This window comes from Onychostoma macrolepis, chromosome 01 (assembly GCF_012432095.1).
Source record: "Onychostoma macrolepis isolate SWU-2019 chromosome 01, ASM1243209v1, whole genome shotgun sequence".
Lineage (NCBI taxonomy): Eukaryota > Metazoa > Chordata > Actinopteri > Cypriniformes > Cyprinidae > Onychostoma > Onychostoma macrolepis.
Window position 1 is genome coordinate 988,995 of NC_081155.1, and position 17,000 is coordinate 1,005,994.

The 17,000-nt window shown below is 40.0% G+C and overlaps 1 protein-coding gene across 1 annotated transcript in view; it reads right to left on the minus strand.

The window, feature by feature from the left end:
* Positions 1 to 17,000, minus strand: part of LOC131536069 (integrin alpha-L-like) — a 37,819-nt gene continuing 20,819 nt past the window's right edge. Inside the window, 10 exon segments of the mRNA XM_058768728.1 lie at positions 1 to 872; positions 874 to 884; positions 1,017 to 1,139; positions 1,212 to 1,378; positions 1,660 to 1,808; positions 3,862 to 3,992; positions 4,128 to 4,319; positions 4,513 to 4,659; positions 5,007 to 5,149; positions 5,225 to 5,354. Coding sequence (XP_058624711.1) covers positions 818 to 872; positions 874 to 884; positions 1,017 to 1,139; positions 1,212 to 1,378; positions 1,660 to 1,808; positions 3,862 to 3,992; positions 4,128 to 4,319; positions 4,513 to 4,659; positions 5,007 to 5,149; positions 5,225 to 5,354 — 1,248 coding nt within the window. The 3' untranslated portion in view covers positions 1 to 817.

Here is a 17,000-nt window from a genome sequence, read left to right on the forward strand (position 1 = left end):
TCATTATTAACCAGACTGACTTTATTTCTGTCAGACATCTACAAAAGCGCTTATTGAGAATTAACAGAGATTTAGATGATGTTTTATTTAACGTTACCATCGTGGCGAGTAGTGTTTGCTTTAGTTGGGCTCTTGAACCTTGACTTCATAACATTATATTTTTTGGGGCTGCTGTAACTGTGTTTGTAAAGCACATTGGTTATGGCAAGGAAAACCGAAAAGATACTGCAACCAGGTGATATTGGTGTGTTGTTGATGATAACAACACAGTCATCACCTAGACTCAATATGTAGTCTTGGTGAGGTTTTATTAATCTAAAGTTTCTAAATATAAAAGCTCTGTGATTATACAGCATAGGATCCAGCATCATAATCAGTCATGAAGGATTATAAAAGCATAAGACACAAACATTATTAACTACCCTGTCATTCAAACACAAAGAGAGACATCAAGAATCAGTGTATGAATCTCAACAATGGTGACAATCAAAAGGTTCATGCTGCAATGCATGCTGGGCACATAGTCTCTGTACAGTGAGTGCACTTTGACCTCATATTAGTATGAGCACACAGTGAGGGCGCTGTGAGGTTACACTTTTAGCTCACGGTGACCTCACATTGTGACCTCATCACGAGTATCCTGTGAGATCATGGTGAGATCACTGTGAGATCGAATTGTTGACTGAGGTGTCGTTCCTGCAGAACAAACCCTAATTTCAATAGAAAAACAAAACCTGGTGAAGGTTGGCAGTATTCAGAAGCATTTACAATCATATTTCACATTAACATCATGTCTAATTTATTCATCAGTTGTTTCTCAGTTGTTGTTCAGCTTCAGATCGGCCACACAGCTGATGTTTGAATTAGTTCCTTTGAAATGGCACCTAGTTGTAAACAAAATAAAAACTTTTACTGAGCTTTTGAATGTCGCAGAAACTTTGTACAGTAAAGCTGAAGAATCTTAAGAGTTGACTGACACTGAATATCAGAGTAAAATCTTATATTTGTAGACTCACCTCGACATACTCCTCCGTCCTGCTGTGAACATCAAGAACAGCCGTAGAGTTTCCAGACAACATCTCAGTTTGTGAGAAATTCATTCGTATCTTCAGAGGAGAGACTGTGTCTGCAACACAGCGCTGAAAAAACACAACATTCCCTGTTAGAACGAAGCTCTGTGATTGGCTGGAGCTGTGATAGATGACACGTACCATCATGAAGATAGAGAAGTTAAAACAGGAGGACCCAGAATCCAGCAGAACAGACTGCTGCAGAGTCCTGGATGACGAATCCATCGGATCGAAGAATCCTCGACTCATTCGTCGTACCACGTCCACGTTCAGATTCAGAGAAACATTCAGCTTCTTCTCCAGAGATCCTGAGAGACACGAGAGGGTAAGACATGGAGGCCAGATTCTTCATGTGACAGAGAAACTTTATTTAAAGATTTATTTTCGGCATTTTCTCCTTTTATTACGATAGGACAGATCAGAACTGACAGGAAGCAAAGTGGGAGAGAGATAGGGGGATGCGATCAGGAAAGGTCCTTGAGTCAGGATTCAAACTCAGGATGCCCGTAGCACAACAGTGCTGTATGTCGGCACGCTGCCCACAAGGCTGTTGGCACCGACAGACTCTCTGAAAGTTTATTGACGTTACCTGTGCTGCTGGTGCGCTCGTTCACTGTGAAACATGACGTGAGATCAAATGCGCTAAATGTGTTGTCACTCGGACATTCAAAGTAGTTCAAGCTGATTTCCTTTGGACTGAAACTGAGCTGCGCAGATACAGACATCACAGGCCGAGCCCTGAGAAGAGAGAAAAGAGTCAATAGCTCACGATACCACACTGTAAACAATTCAATTAACAAATTATTGGAAGGGCAAAAATATCTAAGTTAAACTAATTTTCTCACTTGGGCTTAGTTGAGAAGACATATTATATTAAGTCTGCATAAAATATATTTTAAAAACACTGAATTAAGGGTTATTTTCAAATCCAGTCAACATTTAGAATGTTAATGTCAGACTTTGTCTCTGTGTCTTGTGTTTCTCCTCCTCTCGTGCCCTTATTTGGTTTTCCTGTTCTTGTCCTTGTTTGGTGTCATCATTAGTTTATTAGTCCCCAGCCTTGTGTCATTAATTATCTAGTTTCACCCAGTGTTTATAAGCCCTGTGTTTCCCTGCCTCAGGGTCCGGTCTTAATCGCCATTCTGTTTGTCTACCCATCGAGGTCCATGTTTCTGGTGTTGCCTTCAATAAAAGGATTATTGAATATTCTCCTCACTCCTTGCTCCAGCTGAACTGTGACAGTTAATGTTGACTAAACTAATAAAAACAAATCCAGCCAATGCTGAGATCATTCCACACGTGCACGAGCCTGAGAGATTTCACTGCGGGAGAAACGGCGCGCCATCTTGTCAAGTTCACGCATCAGGTAACTGCTACTAAATAAAGGTCTTTTTTTAGACTAAATTTATTGACAAAAAACGTACAGCATATCAGATGTTTTTGAGTGGATATTTAGAAGTGTTTTGTAAGTTATGTGTCAGAAGAAAAGTAAATATTTAAGTGAAGTGCATGTCACATTCACACGTCAGGTAAGTGGCACTGAATAGATATTTATATTTAACTTGGACTGAATTTATCAAAACGTATATATTAAAAAGGTGTAAATAAAACGTACAACATATATAAAACATCAAATAAGCGATGTATGAATAATAAATGTCTGAGGAAAATGAGCTGTTTAAGTTAAAGGAACGTGGTCTTCTTGTTTAGTCCATAAAACATTTAAATGTCAAAAGCTGTGTTACTATAATGAATTTTAGATATCATTTTGGAATGTTGCTCTTTTTCAAATGGGGCAGATTCTAAACGGTGTTTCTGGTCTTGTGAATGGCAAATTTATCAAATTTAATAACTAGTTCCACAGCAATTTCTTATGATGCCCAAACAATAAATCTTAGTTGAGGTAACACATAAAACACATGGAGTAAATAGTAACATTTTAACATTGGACTTGGACTTGTAACCCAAAGGTCGCGGGTTCTAGTCTCAGGTCCGGCAGGGATTGTAAGCGGGGGAAGTGAATGACCAGCGCTCTCTCCACCTTCAATTATGGGAAGCCAAACAACCCAAAAGTGGGAGGAAATAGCGCGGTATTAAACAACATTACCTTGGACGTTCCCTGGTCCTTAGAGACAAAAAAATCCCATATATGTGATCCCGGACCACAAAAAGCACAGGTATGTTTGCAGCAATAGCCAACAATACATTGTGTGGGTCAAAATTATCCACTTTTCACATTAGCACAAAACATGGTGAATGATGAAAACATTGACAGCCAATCGGAATCATTTCTGCTTTTAGTGACAGATGACACAACTGCATTGTATACTTACAATACACTAATATATAATATAGTTACAATTTCACATGTATTTTGTGTATTTTCAAAATACAAAATACTGTATTTGTATTTAAATACATTTTTCCACACAGTATTTTGTATTTTTATTTTAAATACATTTTGATGTATTTGTGCCCATCTCTGGCCACACGTCACTTCACTTTTTTTAATTGACATAACTTGCTGTAGTTTGCTGTGTTTGACCAATTAAAACATTGTAGCTGAATGGATTATAAAACTAGTTAAGTAAAGGTTGAGCCAACTAAAAAACTAATTCAGATAACACTTTGAAGAGAGAAATTGACTAAACATTATATTTCTGTGGAACTAGTTACTAAATAATAATTAGTTAAAGCAGCTTGAAATGTTTTACAGTGAGACTAATCGACTGGATCACTGACGTGGTAATGAGGTTGTTTGTTTGTTAATGTGATATTCTCCAAACTAAACCTGAGCAGCACGATCCCTCCTTGTGCTCCGATCACGATATCTGTCAGATTATCATCGTTCATGTCCATCTGACCGGACAGAGACACTCCGAACTGCTGCAGACCGGGCAGAACCGACCGCGCTGGGATCCGCTAAACACACACAAACAGATCTACTGTCACAGCGGCTCAGCATTGTGTCTGTCTGTTTATCTGGGAACATATTCTGGGTTAAATGTGGCCACAAACACAGCGTTTGGGTTTGAGGGAAGCACAGCAAACTCTCACCTGAGGAGCGTGTTCAGGGTTTATGCCATGCCTCCTGTGGCCCAGATAGATGTAGACGACTCCTCCATTCTCCAGCGGCGCCCCGACCGCCACATCTGACAGACTGTCTCCATTCAGGTCCTTTAGTGGAGCCACAGACGCAGCAAATCTGCCTGTGGTGGATTCACTCACATTGAGCGTCTTCTGAAAATACTACGAGAGAGAAAGTGAACAGAACATGACCAGCATCAGTGCAATTTCCACGACTTTCACATCATAGAAACCAATTACAGCAGCAATCCCAATGGAGTTACACAATGGTGATGACTAGCAGTCTTCCAGTTCCAGTTACCCAGAAGCTCGTTCATGAAGAACGCCATAATAACAGTGTTGAATCTGTGCGTACCTGCTCTGATAAAGCGTAGATGTACAGCCTCCCTTCAGCCCTCGGCTGAGACTGGTAAAATAATGGAGCTCCGACCAGAAGGAAATCTGAGTCTCCATCAGAGTCCACATCCAACAGACTCAGAGACGCTCCGAAATATGAGCCAATCTGAGGACAGAAATCAATCAAAAGAAGTGGAACTGCATTGTAACATATGCTTTTATAGCCTGATGTTCACAGATGAAATATGAAAACAACACGTTCTGCTTCACAAATTCAATGTCACACAACACTGGCTAGAAATCAATGAGGTTTTTGTAGACTTATTTTGCTCCTTTTCTCTGCTGGATATGTTATTGCAGAATCTATATTCTAAGTGGAATGCTTGGTTGTTTGTTTTTGGTGAAATACTGAATCTCATGAGAGTGTGTGTGTGGTTTGAAGGGTCTGCTGATCTTCTCAGTGGACTGCAGGTTTGGGAGCCCCTGGTCTCACTGATGAAGAGGGTTACTGACTTGTTCTCCGCTGATGTTCCTCGTCACTGTCCATGTGTTTTGGTTCTTGGTGAAGAGGGTCACCAGACCCGTGTGTTCGGCCCGCGGCGCTCCAGAGAACAGAAGAGAGACGCCGTTTCTCATTCCCAGCACAGTAGAGTAACCTGAACATCATCAGCCTCATTAAAACACACAAACTCTTCACATCACACAAGGAACAAACAAACTCTCCAACATACCCATGTACGAGTCTTTATTTACAGCTGGATTGATGATCTCTGTCTCTCTGAACTCAGATCCTGATCCCGTCACTTCATACAGAGCTCCACGCCAGTCATTCGATCCGACCGAACCCACGATCACAGAGTCCTGGAGCAAACACAGCAGCTTCAGTTTCACAGAGAACAGCCGTAGAGCATCAACCATCCATCTGCATTTTACAGTCTTTATTTAGCAGTCTTCTGAAAACAGCTGTTATAATATAATGGGCTGCTTTAATCAATTTCCAGGAGTCAGTGTGCGCATATTTACATTGATTCAGCTGTTTTTATGCGATACTGGTCTCTACAATGAGCACTGCTGAGAAAGAATCAGTCCCTGGATCTTGCAACATTTGAGTTTGGATTGTGATGTTTAGCAGCAAATAAACCACATCAGCTCTCGAATTGTTTTACTTCAGTATCAGATTTTACATCAAGTGGAGACCCAATATTGATTATTTTGGTTTCCCAACATTTCATACATGGATTCATGCTCCACAGTCAATAATTCACATTCGTTATTTTTGTTGTCTTTGCAACCAAAAAGTATTCTCGTAGCTTTGTAAAATTAATGTTGAACCCCTGATGTCACAAGAACTATTTTACCGATGAGCTTACTGCCTTTCTGGGCCTGAGAAAAGTTCAGTTGCATTGCTGTCTATGGAGGTTCAGAGAGCTCCCAGATTTCATCAAAAATATCTCAGTTTGTGTTCTGAAAATGAACTAAGGTCTTACGGGTTTGGAACGACATGAGGGTGAGTAATTAATGACAGAATTTTCAGTTTTGGGTGAACTATCCCTTTAAATTATTCACCCAAGAGATCACGTATAGTAAGGGAGGGAAGCACTGATGCATCGCAAGTGAGTGTTTAATTTCACCTTATAGGAGTTCCTGTGTGGCATGAATTATCCTCTATAGACTCAAGAGTGTTCAACACAAACACCATCCATCCATACCGTGAGTGTAACTGATCTTCAGAGCTTCAGTGGAGACCAGGACACCTACAGTGGGTACGGAAAGTATTCAGACCCCCTTAAATTTTTCACTCTTTGTTATATTGCAGCCATTTGCTAAAATCATTTAAGTTCATTTTTTTCCCTCATTAATGTACACACAGCACCCCATATTGACAGAAAAACACAGAATTGTTGACATTTTTGCAGATTTATTAAAAAAGAAAAACTGAAATATCACATGGTCCTAAGTATTCAGACCCTTTTCTGTGACACTCATATATTTAACTCAGGTGCTGTCCATTTCTTCTGATCATCCTTGAGATGGTTCTACACCTTCATTTGAGTCCAGCTGTGTTTGATTATACTGTTTGTACTTGATTAGGAAAGCCACACACCTGTCTATATAAGACCTTACAGCTCACAGTGCATGTCAGAGCAAATGAGAATCATGAGGTCAAAGGAACTGCCTGAAGAGCTCAGAGACAGAATTGTGGCAAGGCACAGATCTGGCCAAGGTTACAAAAAATTCTGCTGCACTTAAGGTTCCTAAAAGCACAGTGGCCTCCATAATCCTTAAATGGATGACGTTTGGGACGACCAGAACCCTTCCTAGAGCTGGCCGTCTGGCCAAACTGAGCTATCGGGGGAGAAGAGCCTTGGTGAGAGAGGTAAATAAGAACCCAAAGATCACTGTGGCTTTCCATTACTGCAGCCCTCCACCAGTTGGGGCTTTATGGCAGAGTGGCCTGACGGAAGCCTCTTCTCAGTGCAAGACACATGAAAGCCCGATTGGAGTTTGCTAAAAAACACCTGAAGGACTCCAAGATGGTGAGAAATAAGATTCTCCGGTCTGATGAGACCAAGATAGAACTTTTTGGCCTTAATTCTAAGCGGTATGTGTGGAGAAAACCAGGCACTGCTCATCACCTGTCCAATACAGTCCCAACAGTGAAGCATGGTGGTGGCAGCATCATGCTGTGGGGGTGTTTTTCAGCTGCAGGGACAGGACGACTGGTTGCAATCGAGGGAAAGATGAATGCGGCCAAGTACAGGGATATCCTGAACGAAAACCTTCTCCAGAGTGCTCAGGACCTCAGACTGGGCCGAAGGTTTACCTTCCAACAAGACAATGACCCTAAGCACACAGCTAAAATAACGAAGGAGTGGCTTCACAACAACTCCGTGACTGTTCTTGAATGGCCCAGCCAGAGCCCTGACTTAAACCCAATTGAGCATCTCTGGAGAGACCTAAAAATGGCTGTCCACCAACGTTTACCATCCAACCTGACAGAACTGGAGAAGATCTGCAACGAGGAATGGCAGAGGATCCCCAAATCCAGGTGTGAAAAACTTGCATCTTTCCCAAAAAGACTCATGGCTGTATTAGATCAAAAGGGTGCTTCTACTAAATACTGAGCAAAGGGTCTGAATACTTAGGACCATGTGATATTTCAGTTTTTCTTTTTTAATAAATCTGCAAAAATGTCAACAATTCTGTGTTTTTCTGTCAATATGGGGTGCTGTGTGTACATTAATGAGGGAAAAAAATGAACTTAAATGATTTTAGCAAATGGCTGCAATATAACAAAGAGTGAAAAATTTAAGGGGGTCTGAATACTTTCCGTACCCACTGTAGATGAGTCCCAGAGACAGATCCCCAGTGAAGACCTTGTCACCTATGGCACTTTTCCACTGCGTGGTAGTGATGGAAATTTTAATTCTTTCCAGGGATTTGTTCATTTTCAGTTCGTTCACCAAAATGATTCGTTCAGATTCGTTCACTGATTTGTTCAGTAACCATTTCTTCAAATTACATATGTATAATCACTATGTATAATCACTTTCTATTCTTAAATGTTTTAAATTATTTTTAAATCAATTTTTAAATCACTTTGTTTTTATTGTTGTGATTATTATTATTTTTAATTTCTTGTTATTATTATTATTATTTTTAATGACCATTTCACTTCCTTTTATGTAAAGCACTTTGAAGTACCACTGTGTATGAAATGTGCTATATAAATAAACTTGCCTTGCCTTACATACGCCAGCAGGGGGCGAAAAAGAGTGTCTTATGTGTCATGTCTAAAGTCAATGATTGTACTGCATTACTACTTGTCGCAAAAAACTGATTTGACTTTATTAAAATGTGTAATCTACTCATTAAATAAATCAAATGGGTTCAGATGACCAAAACATAAGGTTTTCTTGCATAATTAATTTTTTAATTGTTTGGTCGGACTTTTACACATTCATAAATCGTGGAGTTATGTTCTGTAGCCTATGTTAAATATGAATATATATAAACAAGCTTATGTGCACATTACCACAGTACCTGCTGCGCTTTGCATCCACTTTCTGCTGATTGCTGAACGAGACTGTCTTACATGCTAAAATGACCGACCTACCCGGTACACATTCATTCACGAACGACATGTCATGACTCATGTACCAGTTCGTTCAATTCGTTCATGAACGACATGCACCAGTTCATTCAACTCATTCACGAACGAGATCTCTCTCTCGTTCAGACTCAAAACAGCGACTCGGTCAGTAATGGGCGTATTCGTTCACTACATTCAACAAATCACATGCTCCGTCACATCTCATACTCAAAGGCTATTGGCTCGAGGTTTAGTCATTCTTTGACAGGGTTAAACAGTCCACCAGAGGTGGGTAGTAACGAGTTACATTTACTTCGTTACATTTACTTGAGTAAATGTTTTGGGTAACTAGTACTTTTACAGTATATTTAAAAATGGGTACTTTTACTCTTACTCAAGTACATTTTTAGTGAAAAAACGGTACTTTTACTTCGTTACTGTGGGCGACGCTCCTCTCGTTACTTTATCTTAATGCAGTACAAGTTAAAAATCCTTCAATTTATTCCAAGCGCGCCATCTACTTTTTTTTTCTGGGCAATGAGCGATGCCCGTTCGCGAATGATTCATTCTTTTGAGTCAATTCTGTTCGAAGGCTTGATCAAACCAGTTGGCAGACCAATGAATCGGTTCGTGAATCTGTTTGAATGATTCGTTCAGTTCCCTGCCGCACGCGCTGAGTCGTCTGAAGCGGCTCTCACTCAGAGTTGTAACATGGCTCTGGATCAACAGTCAGTTGAAAGTAGGGGTGTGCGATACTGCAAATTTTGGTATCGATCTGATACCAAGTAAATACAGGGCAAGTATCGCCGATACTGATACCGATACCGATACTTTTTCCTTTTTAATAACATGCATTTAAATGACCAATTACACTTTGAAAATTAACAATAACTTATGTTGATATGACTAAAATATTATATTCACCTTAAAGCTATGTGGATATTTGCCTTTCTGAAAGGAGTTTGCAAGCAGAGGAGCCCAGAATATGAAAGCAATGCGTAAAGTTTCCTGTTAAGCATTTTCCTCCCATAAAAAAAGAGTTATAAAGAAAAAAAAAAACTTAACATGGACTAATGCATTAAGAAAGTAATATTGAAAGGCCAACTCAGTATACTGATGATGCAAACTATATGCAGGCAAGCAGCCCAGCATATGAACGCAAAGTGCATGCATGTTAAGTGTTTTCCTCTGATAGAAAACTTTTATAAAGAAAAAAACAACAACGTGGCTTAATGGTTGAAGACTGTATAAAAGGCCAAATTCGGTAAATTTAATGGGTCTGGCTTCCAGTCTCATCCGCTTCCAGCGATTTTTAACTGTACAAAAGCTTGGTATTGCAAACTATTTTTGGTTTATTTTTCTCATGATTTCCCTACCGTGCCTAAGGAAGTGGAAGTCTTGTACATACAGTCTATGAAAAAAGCTTACTTTCACGTTGAAAAAGGTGAATAAATTTGGTGCTGTTGCCACAGTAGCGAATTTCTACCGTTCCATTCTCGCTGTAGCATAATATCCGCTTGCGCATGGAGCCCTGAGTCACGTAATGGCATAACAAAACACTAAAGCAGGGAGGAGCAGTAAGGTTTGCATACGAGACGTGAAAAGAGCGGTATATAAACACACAGATATGTCTATTCTTTGTTGAATGTATTAAGCAATATGTTAAGTGTAGAGGAGAGGAAATTAACCTAAAGTATCGATCTAATCAGGCTAGTATCGATCCGATACCAATACCAACGTTGGTATCGATACTATCGATATTAAGATCGATCCGCCCACCCCTAGTTGAAAGCAAATCTGCAAAGGCTATGGTTTACTAGATATGAAGATCTTTATTAGATGAACACCGCGTGTGCTGTCGGTTCCACATGTATAGATTTGATTACAGTACACGATACCACTATGACATTACCAGTTTGTTGTACATGTACCTTACACATTAAATACATTGTATAATTTATTCATTAAATAAGCCGTCACAGAGTATGAAATAAACACCCGCCAAACCCGCGTTAGTTCCAGGAGGAATGCCTTGCCTAGACACAATTAATATTGATATTTTCACAATATTTACGCTTGCAGAAATAAAGGCTACATTTGTTTACATTTTGCAGAACAGACGGAAGAAGATCCGTCAATGTGCATTTGTTTCGATATGTTCAGATGTTCTGTAGCAGTCATGCGAGGAGTTTTCACTCTTCTCCGTGTCAGAGGTTATATACATTTATAATACATAATTAAACTTTAAAATATAATTTAATTTAACTCAGTGATGCAAATCAGAATTTGTATCAGCTGTTACTCCAGTTGTCGGTGTAATATGATCCTTCAGAAATCATTCAAATATATTGTTTTATTACCAGTGTTGTTGAAAAAAAAAAAAAACAGCATATGCTGGTTAGGTATGTTTTGAAGCTGGGATGCTGGTTTGTGCTGGTCATGTGCTGGTCTTGAGCTGGTCGGACCAGCTTAGGACAAGCAAAGGACCAGCTTAAATCAGTTCAAACCAGCATCCCATGCTTCAAAACATACCATACCAGCATATGCTGTTTTTTTCAACAGGGAACAGTTTTGCTGCTTAATATTTTTTGGAACCTGTGACAGTTTGTTCAGGATTCTTTTATGAATAGAAAACTAAAAAAAGAACAGCACTGATAATAAATCAGGCTGATAAAAATTCTGATTTGCATCACTGAAATAAATTACATTAAAAAAAAATTAAAGGTATTTTGAAAAAATTTTCACAAACAGCAGAGGAGGCATCAACACAGGATGTTTGCGGGACATGTAGAACTGAATCAATAGTCTTAAACAAAATACGAGGCTTGTTACAGTTTGACAAAATTTCAGAGATATAATTTCTTTTAGCATCTTTCACAGTTTTCTGATAATGACGCCAGCAATCCCTTAGTATATGAAACGACACATACAATTTGTCCTTTTTCCATTTGCGCTCAGCCCTACGGCACTCACGTCTGACAGCACGAACCGTGTCATTCATCCATGGCTCAAATTTAGGTTTTGGCTGCCTGATTTTCAAAGGAGCCACAGTATTCATAAAAGTTTGCCAGGTAGAGTGCAACCATGAGCTAAGCGCCTCTGAACCATTGCACGTAGACTCCGGTATAGCATAGTTCTGACTGACAACTAATGCCAACTGAACAGCAGTGGAAGGGTTAATGATGCGACAGGGGCGAACAGCAGCGCGAGGTTCAACTGTATTACAGGCAAGAGCAATATCAAACAGTACAGGCATATGGTCAGAAAACACTGCGTCACATATCTCAAGGTTACGAACAGGCAAACCAAAAGATAAAACAAGATCGAGTGTGTGTCCGCGTTCATGTGTGGGGCCAGACACAGACTGCACCAAATTAAAAGAGTCAATGAGATATAAAAAATCCTTTGCCATTGGGTTTTCAGGACAACACACATGGACATTAAAATCCCCAACAATAAGGACATGATCGTATTTAGGCATAATATCAGCCAGAAAAGCAGAAAAGTCATTTATAAAGTCCTTATTGTATCTGGGAGGCCGATAGACCACTGCACACAGCATTTTGAAGGAACGACCCAGCTCAAATAAACTCAGTTCAAAGCTGCTAAACGAGGATGGTAGCAATAGTTGTTTACATTTGTAGGCATCCTTATAAACGATTGCTATTCCTCCTCCTCGCTCTGATGTCATGCTGACGTGTGCCAAAAAACTCTGGCGACGGCGAGGCGGCTGTGTCGGATTGAGCAGTCGCGCGCAGTTGCTCTCCACCGACTGCGCTGACCAAAAGCATGATGGGAAACGACTGACTGACGACACAGCTTAATGCTCATTGGTTCAGACAACCGTGATGCTGCGTTCTCTTCTAAAATGTTTTATTTTTTAAATCTGATTTCATGCCATTATGTATCTAAATTATGCCTGAAGTTTTCCAAACACTATGACAGTGCGATCTCTGTGTAAGATATGTGATTGTTGCCATATTTCAATAAAAATCTAAAATACATGTTTGTATTAAAGTAGAAATGGATGACAAATACTTCGTATGGAATTAAATAGCAAGCACTTTGAGTGTCTTGTTCATCATATTTATTTTCATATAAAAGCAACAGAACTGAAATGATATCATGTTTATCAGCAGCACAACACGAGTGAGAATAACGCGATATCTGCCTTTGATCTCGTTGGTATCTGTTCTACTTCGAGAGCTCAGAACTGTCCGTCTTGACTGCGCTTATTTCACTCCTCCCCTCACTGCAGCCGCCTACTCTCACCTACATTTCAGGTGAGGCGAGGAGCATCTCAAACAAGCCTATTGCTTTCTCCGGTTTACATTTGCAGGAACAATACACCTAGGCGGTTTTGAACTCCTTTTTATGTCGATATAAAGTGGTTGCTTGCTGTTAAAACTAATTGTGATATTGATATATTTGTTGGACTGTCGACTCTATAGATCAGTGGTAAGGGAAAGCAACTAAAATGCAGCGCGTTGCGTTCTTCTGACCTCATTTGCTTGCCTGTTACGCCCCATTCACACGTTGGCGTCAACGCCTCTCGTTTACTTTGAATGGAGTGATGTCAAGCGTTGCCGAACTGAATTGTGGGTCCGTCGCGTTGAGAGCAGTGAGGGATTTCCTCTGTCTTTTGTTGTTTGATTAACATTAATGACAGACGGCATAGCTTTATTAGGCTGCTGTCACAAGGCCTATTTCACGGATCCAATACTTAAACACATGTGTTTTCTTTCGCAACTGTTTACATTAACTTAAGACAAAACCAACAGTGTTTATGAGGATACTTGCCAGGACGACCATTTTGACGTCATTTTGTGTGTATTTGGCCACTTAAGTGCAACAAGATTTGCTTGTTTTGCAAACTCATTTTGGTAGCCTACTCGCAGCGCATGCTTTGGATGTGATGCACGAGTACCGAATGGCTTAGACACGAAAATAATGCATTTTTGTGATGATGCAACAATGACCGATTAGGCAATTGACAATTCTGTCAACTGTACCGAAACGCGAGCTAAAGTCTTGTATCGCAGCATGCAGCTCTAGATCTGCTTTGAGAAGGTCAAAGAGAGAGGACGCAGTACAGCTGAATCACTCGCACTGTTTTCAAATGAGTGATTTGATCTGATGGTTTGTGTGGATTTATTTACTCATCTAACCTATACGTTATATTGAATAAATGTTTTGCAGTAATTTCCCTTATTCCATCTGAAGGTTGAAAGCTGCGGGAATGAGCAATGCGATATATGTGCAATCCCGCACCCAAATTCAGGACCTAATTAAACATAATTCTATTAGACAGAGAATTGTGAAATGCATTTCCATGACCTTTCCAAAACTTTCTGGGTTTATTTATTTTTCATGACCATATGAACCCTGAATCTGACTATCGGGTGTGGTTATCTAAATCAGACAAAAATATAGGTGTGGGCAGTTGGCGGGTGGATAATTTATTTGAAGCTGCGGATTCGGGTGAAGTTTTAGCTCATCCGCGCATCACTATTGCCTGTATATAGTTTGCATAACCATCAGTAAAGTGTATTCTGAGATCTGAGGTCTTATATCACTGTATTTAGTTCACTGAGGCGCGTTGGGGAATCCTGGAGTGTGACGTATGAGGGGAACCCCAGTATTACAGAACAGCGTCATACAAGCCATGATACAAAGTAAAGGAAACTAAGCAACCAAAAGCAATATATGTCTTCCTCAGATGTAATGTTAGTTCTGTACTTCAGCGTTGGGTAAAAGAGCATTATAATCTCCTTTGTGGTAGAGAAAGCTGCTTACATGTAGGCTACGGGAAACAGCGAAGATGTTGAATTAAACATACACACAATCAGCGTTTCCACATGTTTATACTGGCCCCGATAATCAAAACTTGTAGTTAGCGCCTGCTCCATTTCTGCAAATCAGTTTTTGTGAATGAATGACTTGATGCACATATGGCCTTCATCAACAGCCACTTGCGCCACCTGCTGGTGAGCGGCTGACATCAGCTGGAGATCATGCATCGGTGCTCTACTGCTATTCTTGCGGTTCCCGGATGTGCAACGCTGAATTTTCTGCCAAATTTTAACCACTGAATTTGTGGCAGCGAATTTGGAAAGTGAAATAAAATGACTGAAATTTGCCTGTCAAATATTATACATTGTATTTTTAAACAGATTTAATATTTTGGAAGTGAATTCTGGAAGGTGTATATGAATTATTGAATTTTTTATTATGAAAATGTGTGTGAAATATTTTGAACTGAAATATTCACAGCTTAAATAAACAACTATGTTAAATTTCAGGACCTAAAAATGCAAGCCCTGGAAATACAAGGCATTAAAATGTAAGCACTGTTAATTGCAATGCATCTTTTTTTTTTTTTTCGATTTGTGGAATTCAGCATTCTTTATGTTTCAAAAACTATTGTCATTATTCTGCTTCCATACATTTTTCTTTGTTTTCCAGGTTAGTTGGCTGCACTGCATCCAGCCGAATGACTAAGCCTAGTGCTTCGGCCGTTTCACCACTCAGCACGTTTTCTTGTGAGATATCCACAATCTCAAACTCTGCTATTACAGTAGCACTCTTTTATTCTAAGATCAACTGCTGCTACTGGTTTCAGCTTCTGGTTAGAGTATGACTGCAGAACTCTATGTGAACGTTTAAAGGGTTAGTTCACCCAAAAATGAAAATTGTCATTAATTACTCACCCCCATGTCGTTCCAAACCTGTAAGACCTTCGTTCATCTTCAGAACACAAATTAAGATATTTTTGATGAAATCGGAGAGCTATCTGACCCTCCATAGACAGCAACGCAACTGAAATGTTCCCAGGTCCAGAAACATAGTAAATACACCTGTAAAACAGTCCATGTGACATCAGTGGCTCAACTTCAGTTTTGCGATGCTACGAGAATACTTTTTTTTTTTTTTTTTGTGCAAAGAAAACAAAAATAACAATTTACTCAACCATTCTTCTCCCCCGAATTACGTCTTCCACAATTTTGGAGATTACCCAAGAAGTATTTGATGCAATCAGCGTTGTTTACCTTCGGGGGGAAAGCGCGTGCATGAACGAAAGCTGCTTAATAAGTGTTGTTTACACTTAGGCGAAAGCGTGTGTATGCATTGTGATACTCTCTAAAGTGGCTGCTACTTACATCCTTTGTCTGTGTCAAATTAATGTTGAAAATTTCCTCCTCTGTCCTTTCTGATTCCTCCTCAACGCTTACTGTGTTGACGGATCTTTTATGACTTGGTTTGGCTTGTGACAGTAGGAACAGACAGAGCCTTTTGCTGGACATTTTCCTTGATTCCATTTATGCTGTGGGTCTTTGCCACAACTTGCACACTTTTTGGGCCGGTTTACATGCATTTCTTTCTTAACATATTTTGTTTGATTCTTTTGATAGGCTTTTTTGTTCACCACTTGATATTTTGTTTTCACATGTACTGCTCGCACTTGAGACTCTTCTTCCCTGACGATTTGAATCTGCTTCTGTGAATGTTCAAATTGCTGAGCGAAGTCTTCTCCTATGTCTAACAGTCTTTTTTGTACGCCCTTCTCTCTGACACCCGCGATTATTGCATCAATCAACATGTCATCTGGATCGGCATACTCGCAATCCATTAATATATGTCTCAAGTCCTTCACAAAGTGGTCAAAATTCTCAGCAGTCCCTTGCTTTCTTTGTTTAAAACGGTGTCTGGCTATCCTCTTATTCTTTCTCGGCCTTTCTCGGTGAGATTGCTTCCGGCTTCGCTACTGTTCGGCTGTTCTTGCTTACTGCTCTGCGCTTTGCTCCCTGTTTATGTACTTTTCTCAGATTTTTCTAGACTTTAACTTCAGCAGATCAGCACAGTGCTCAAATTACACAGTTTTGGCACAAACACCAAACTAAAGACTTTTTGGGACTGGAATACTCTTTACCTCCCACTGCCAGAAGCTTACATTCCAGAGACGAGAAAACACAGCTGCCGACATTTTAACATACGGGAAAGAAAATGCCTCTTGTGGAATCCACTTGCTGCATGAACTGCCACAGACTTCTACAAAGGATTGTGGTTCTTGAAACAAAGTTACTTGCTGGACATTCAAAACAGGCAGAAAACACACAAGATCGTCATCACGGACTCCCTCAGCATATAGTTGGTGAGTCCCCTGAATCTAGTGAATCTCAACAGTTTATACCAAGTGTAGAGGAACAAGTGGAAACTGATCGACAGACTAATCGATGGCACAAACAGGGAGCGAGACCCAAAGGCACTCAAGACATCAGATTGTCACGAGTATCTCGTATTGCTGCTGTAGCATCCTCTACCCCAGATACGGCTATGACAAGGCTTGCAAACACTGGTATTCTACCACCCCTATACATCTTGGAAACACATTTGAAGCATTAATGAATGTGGGT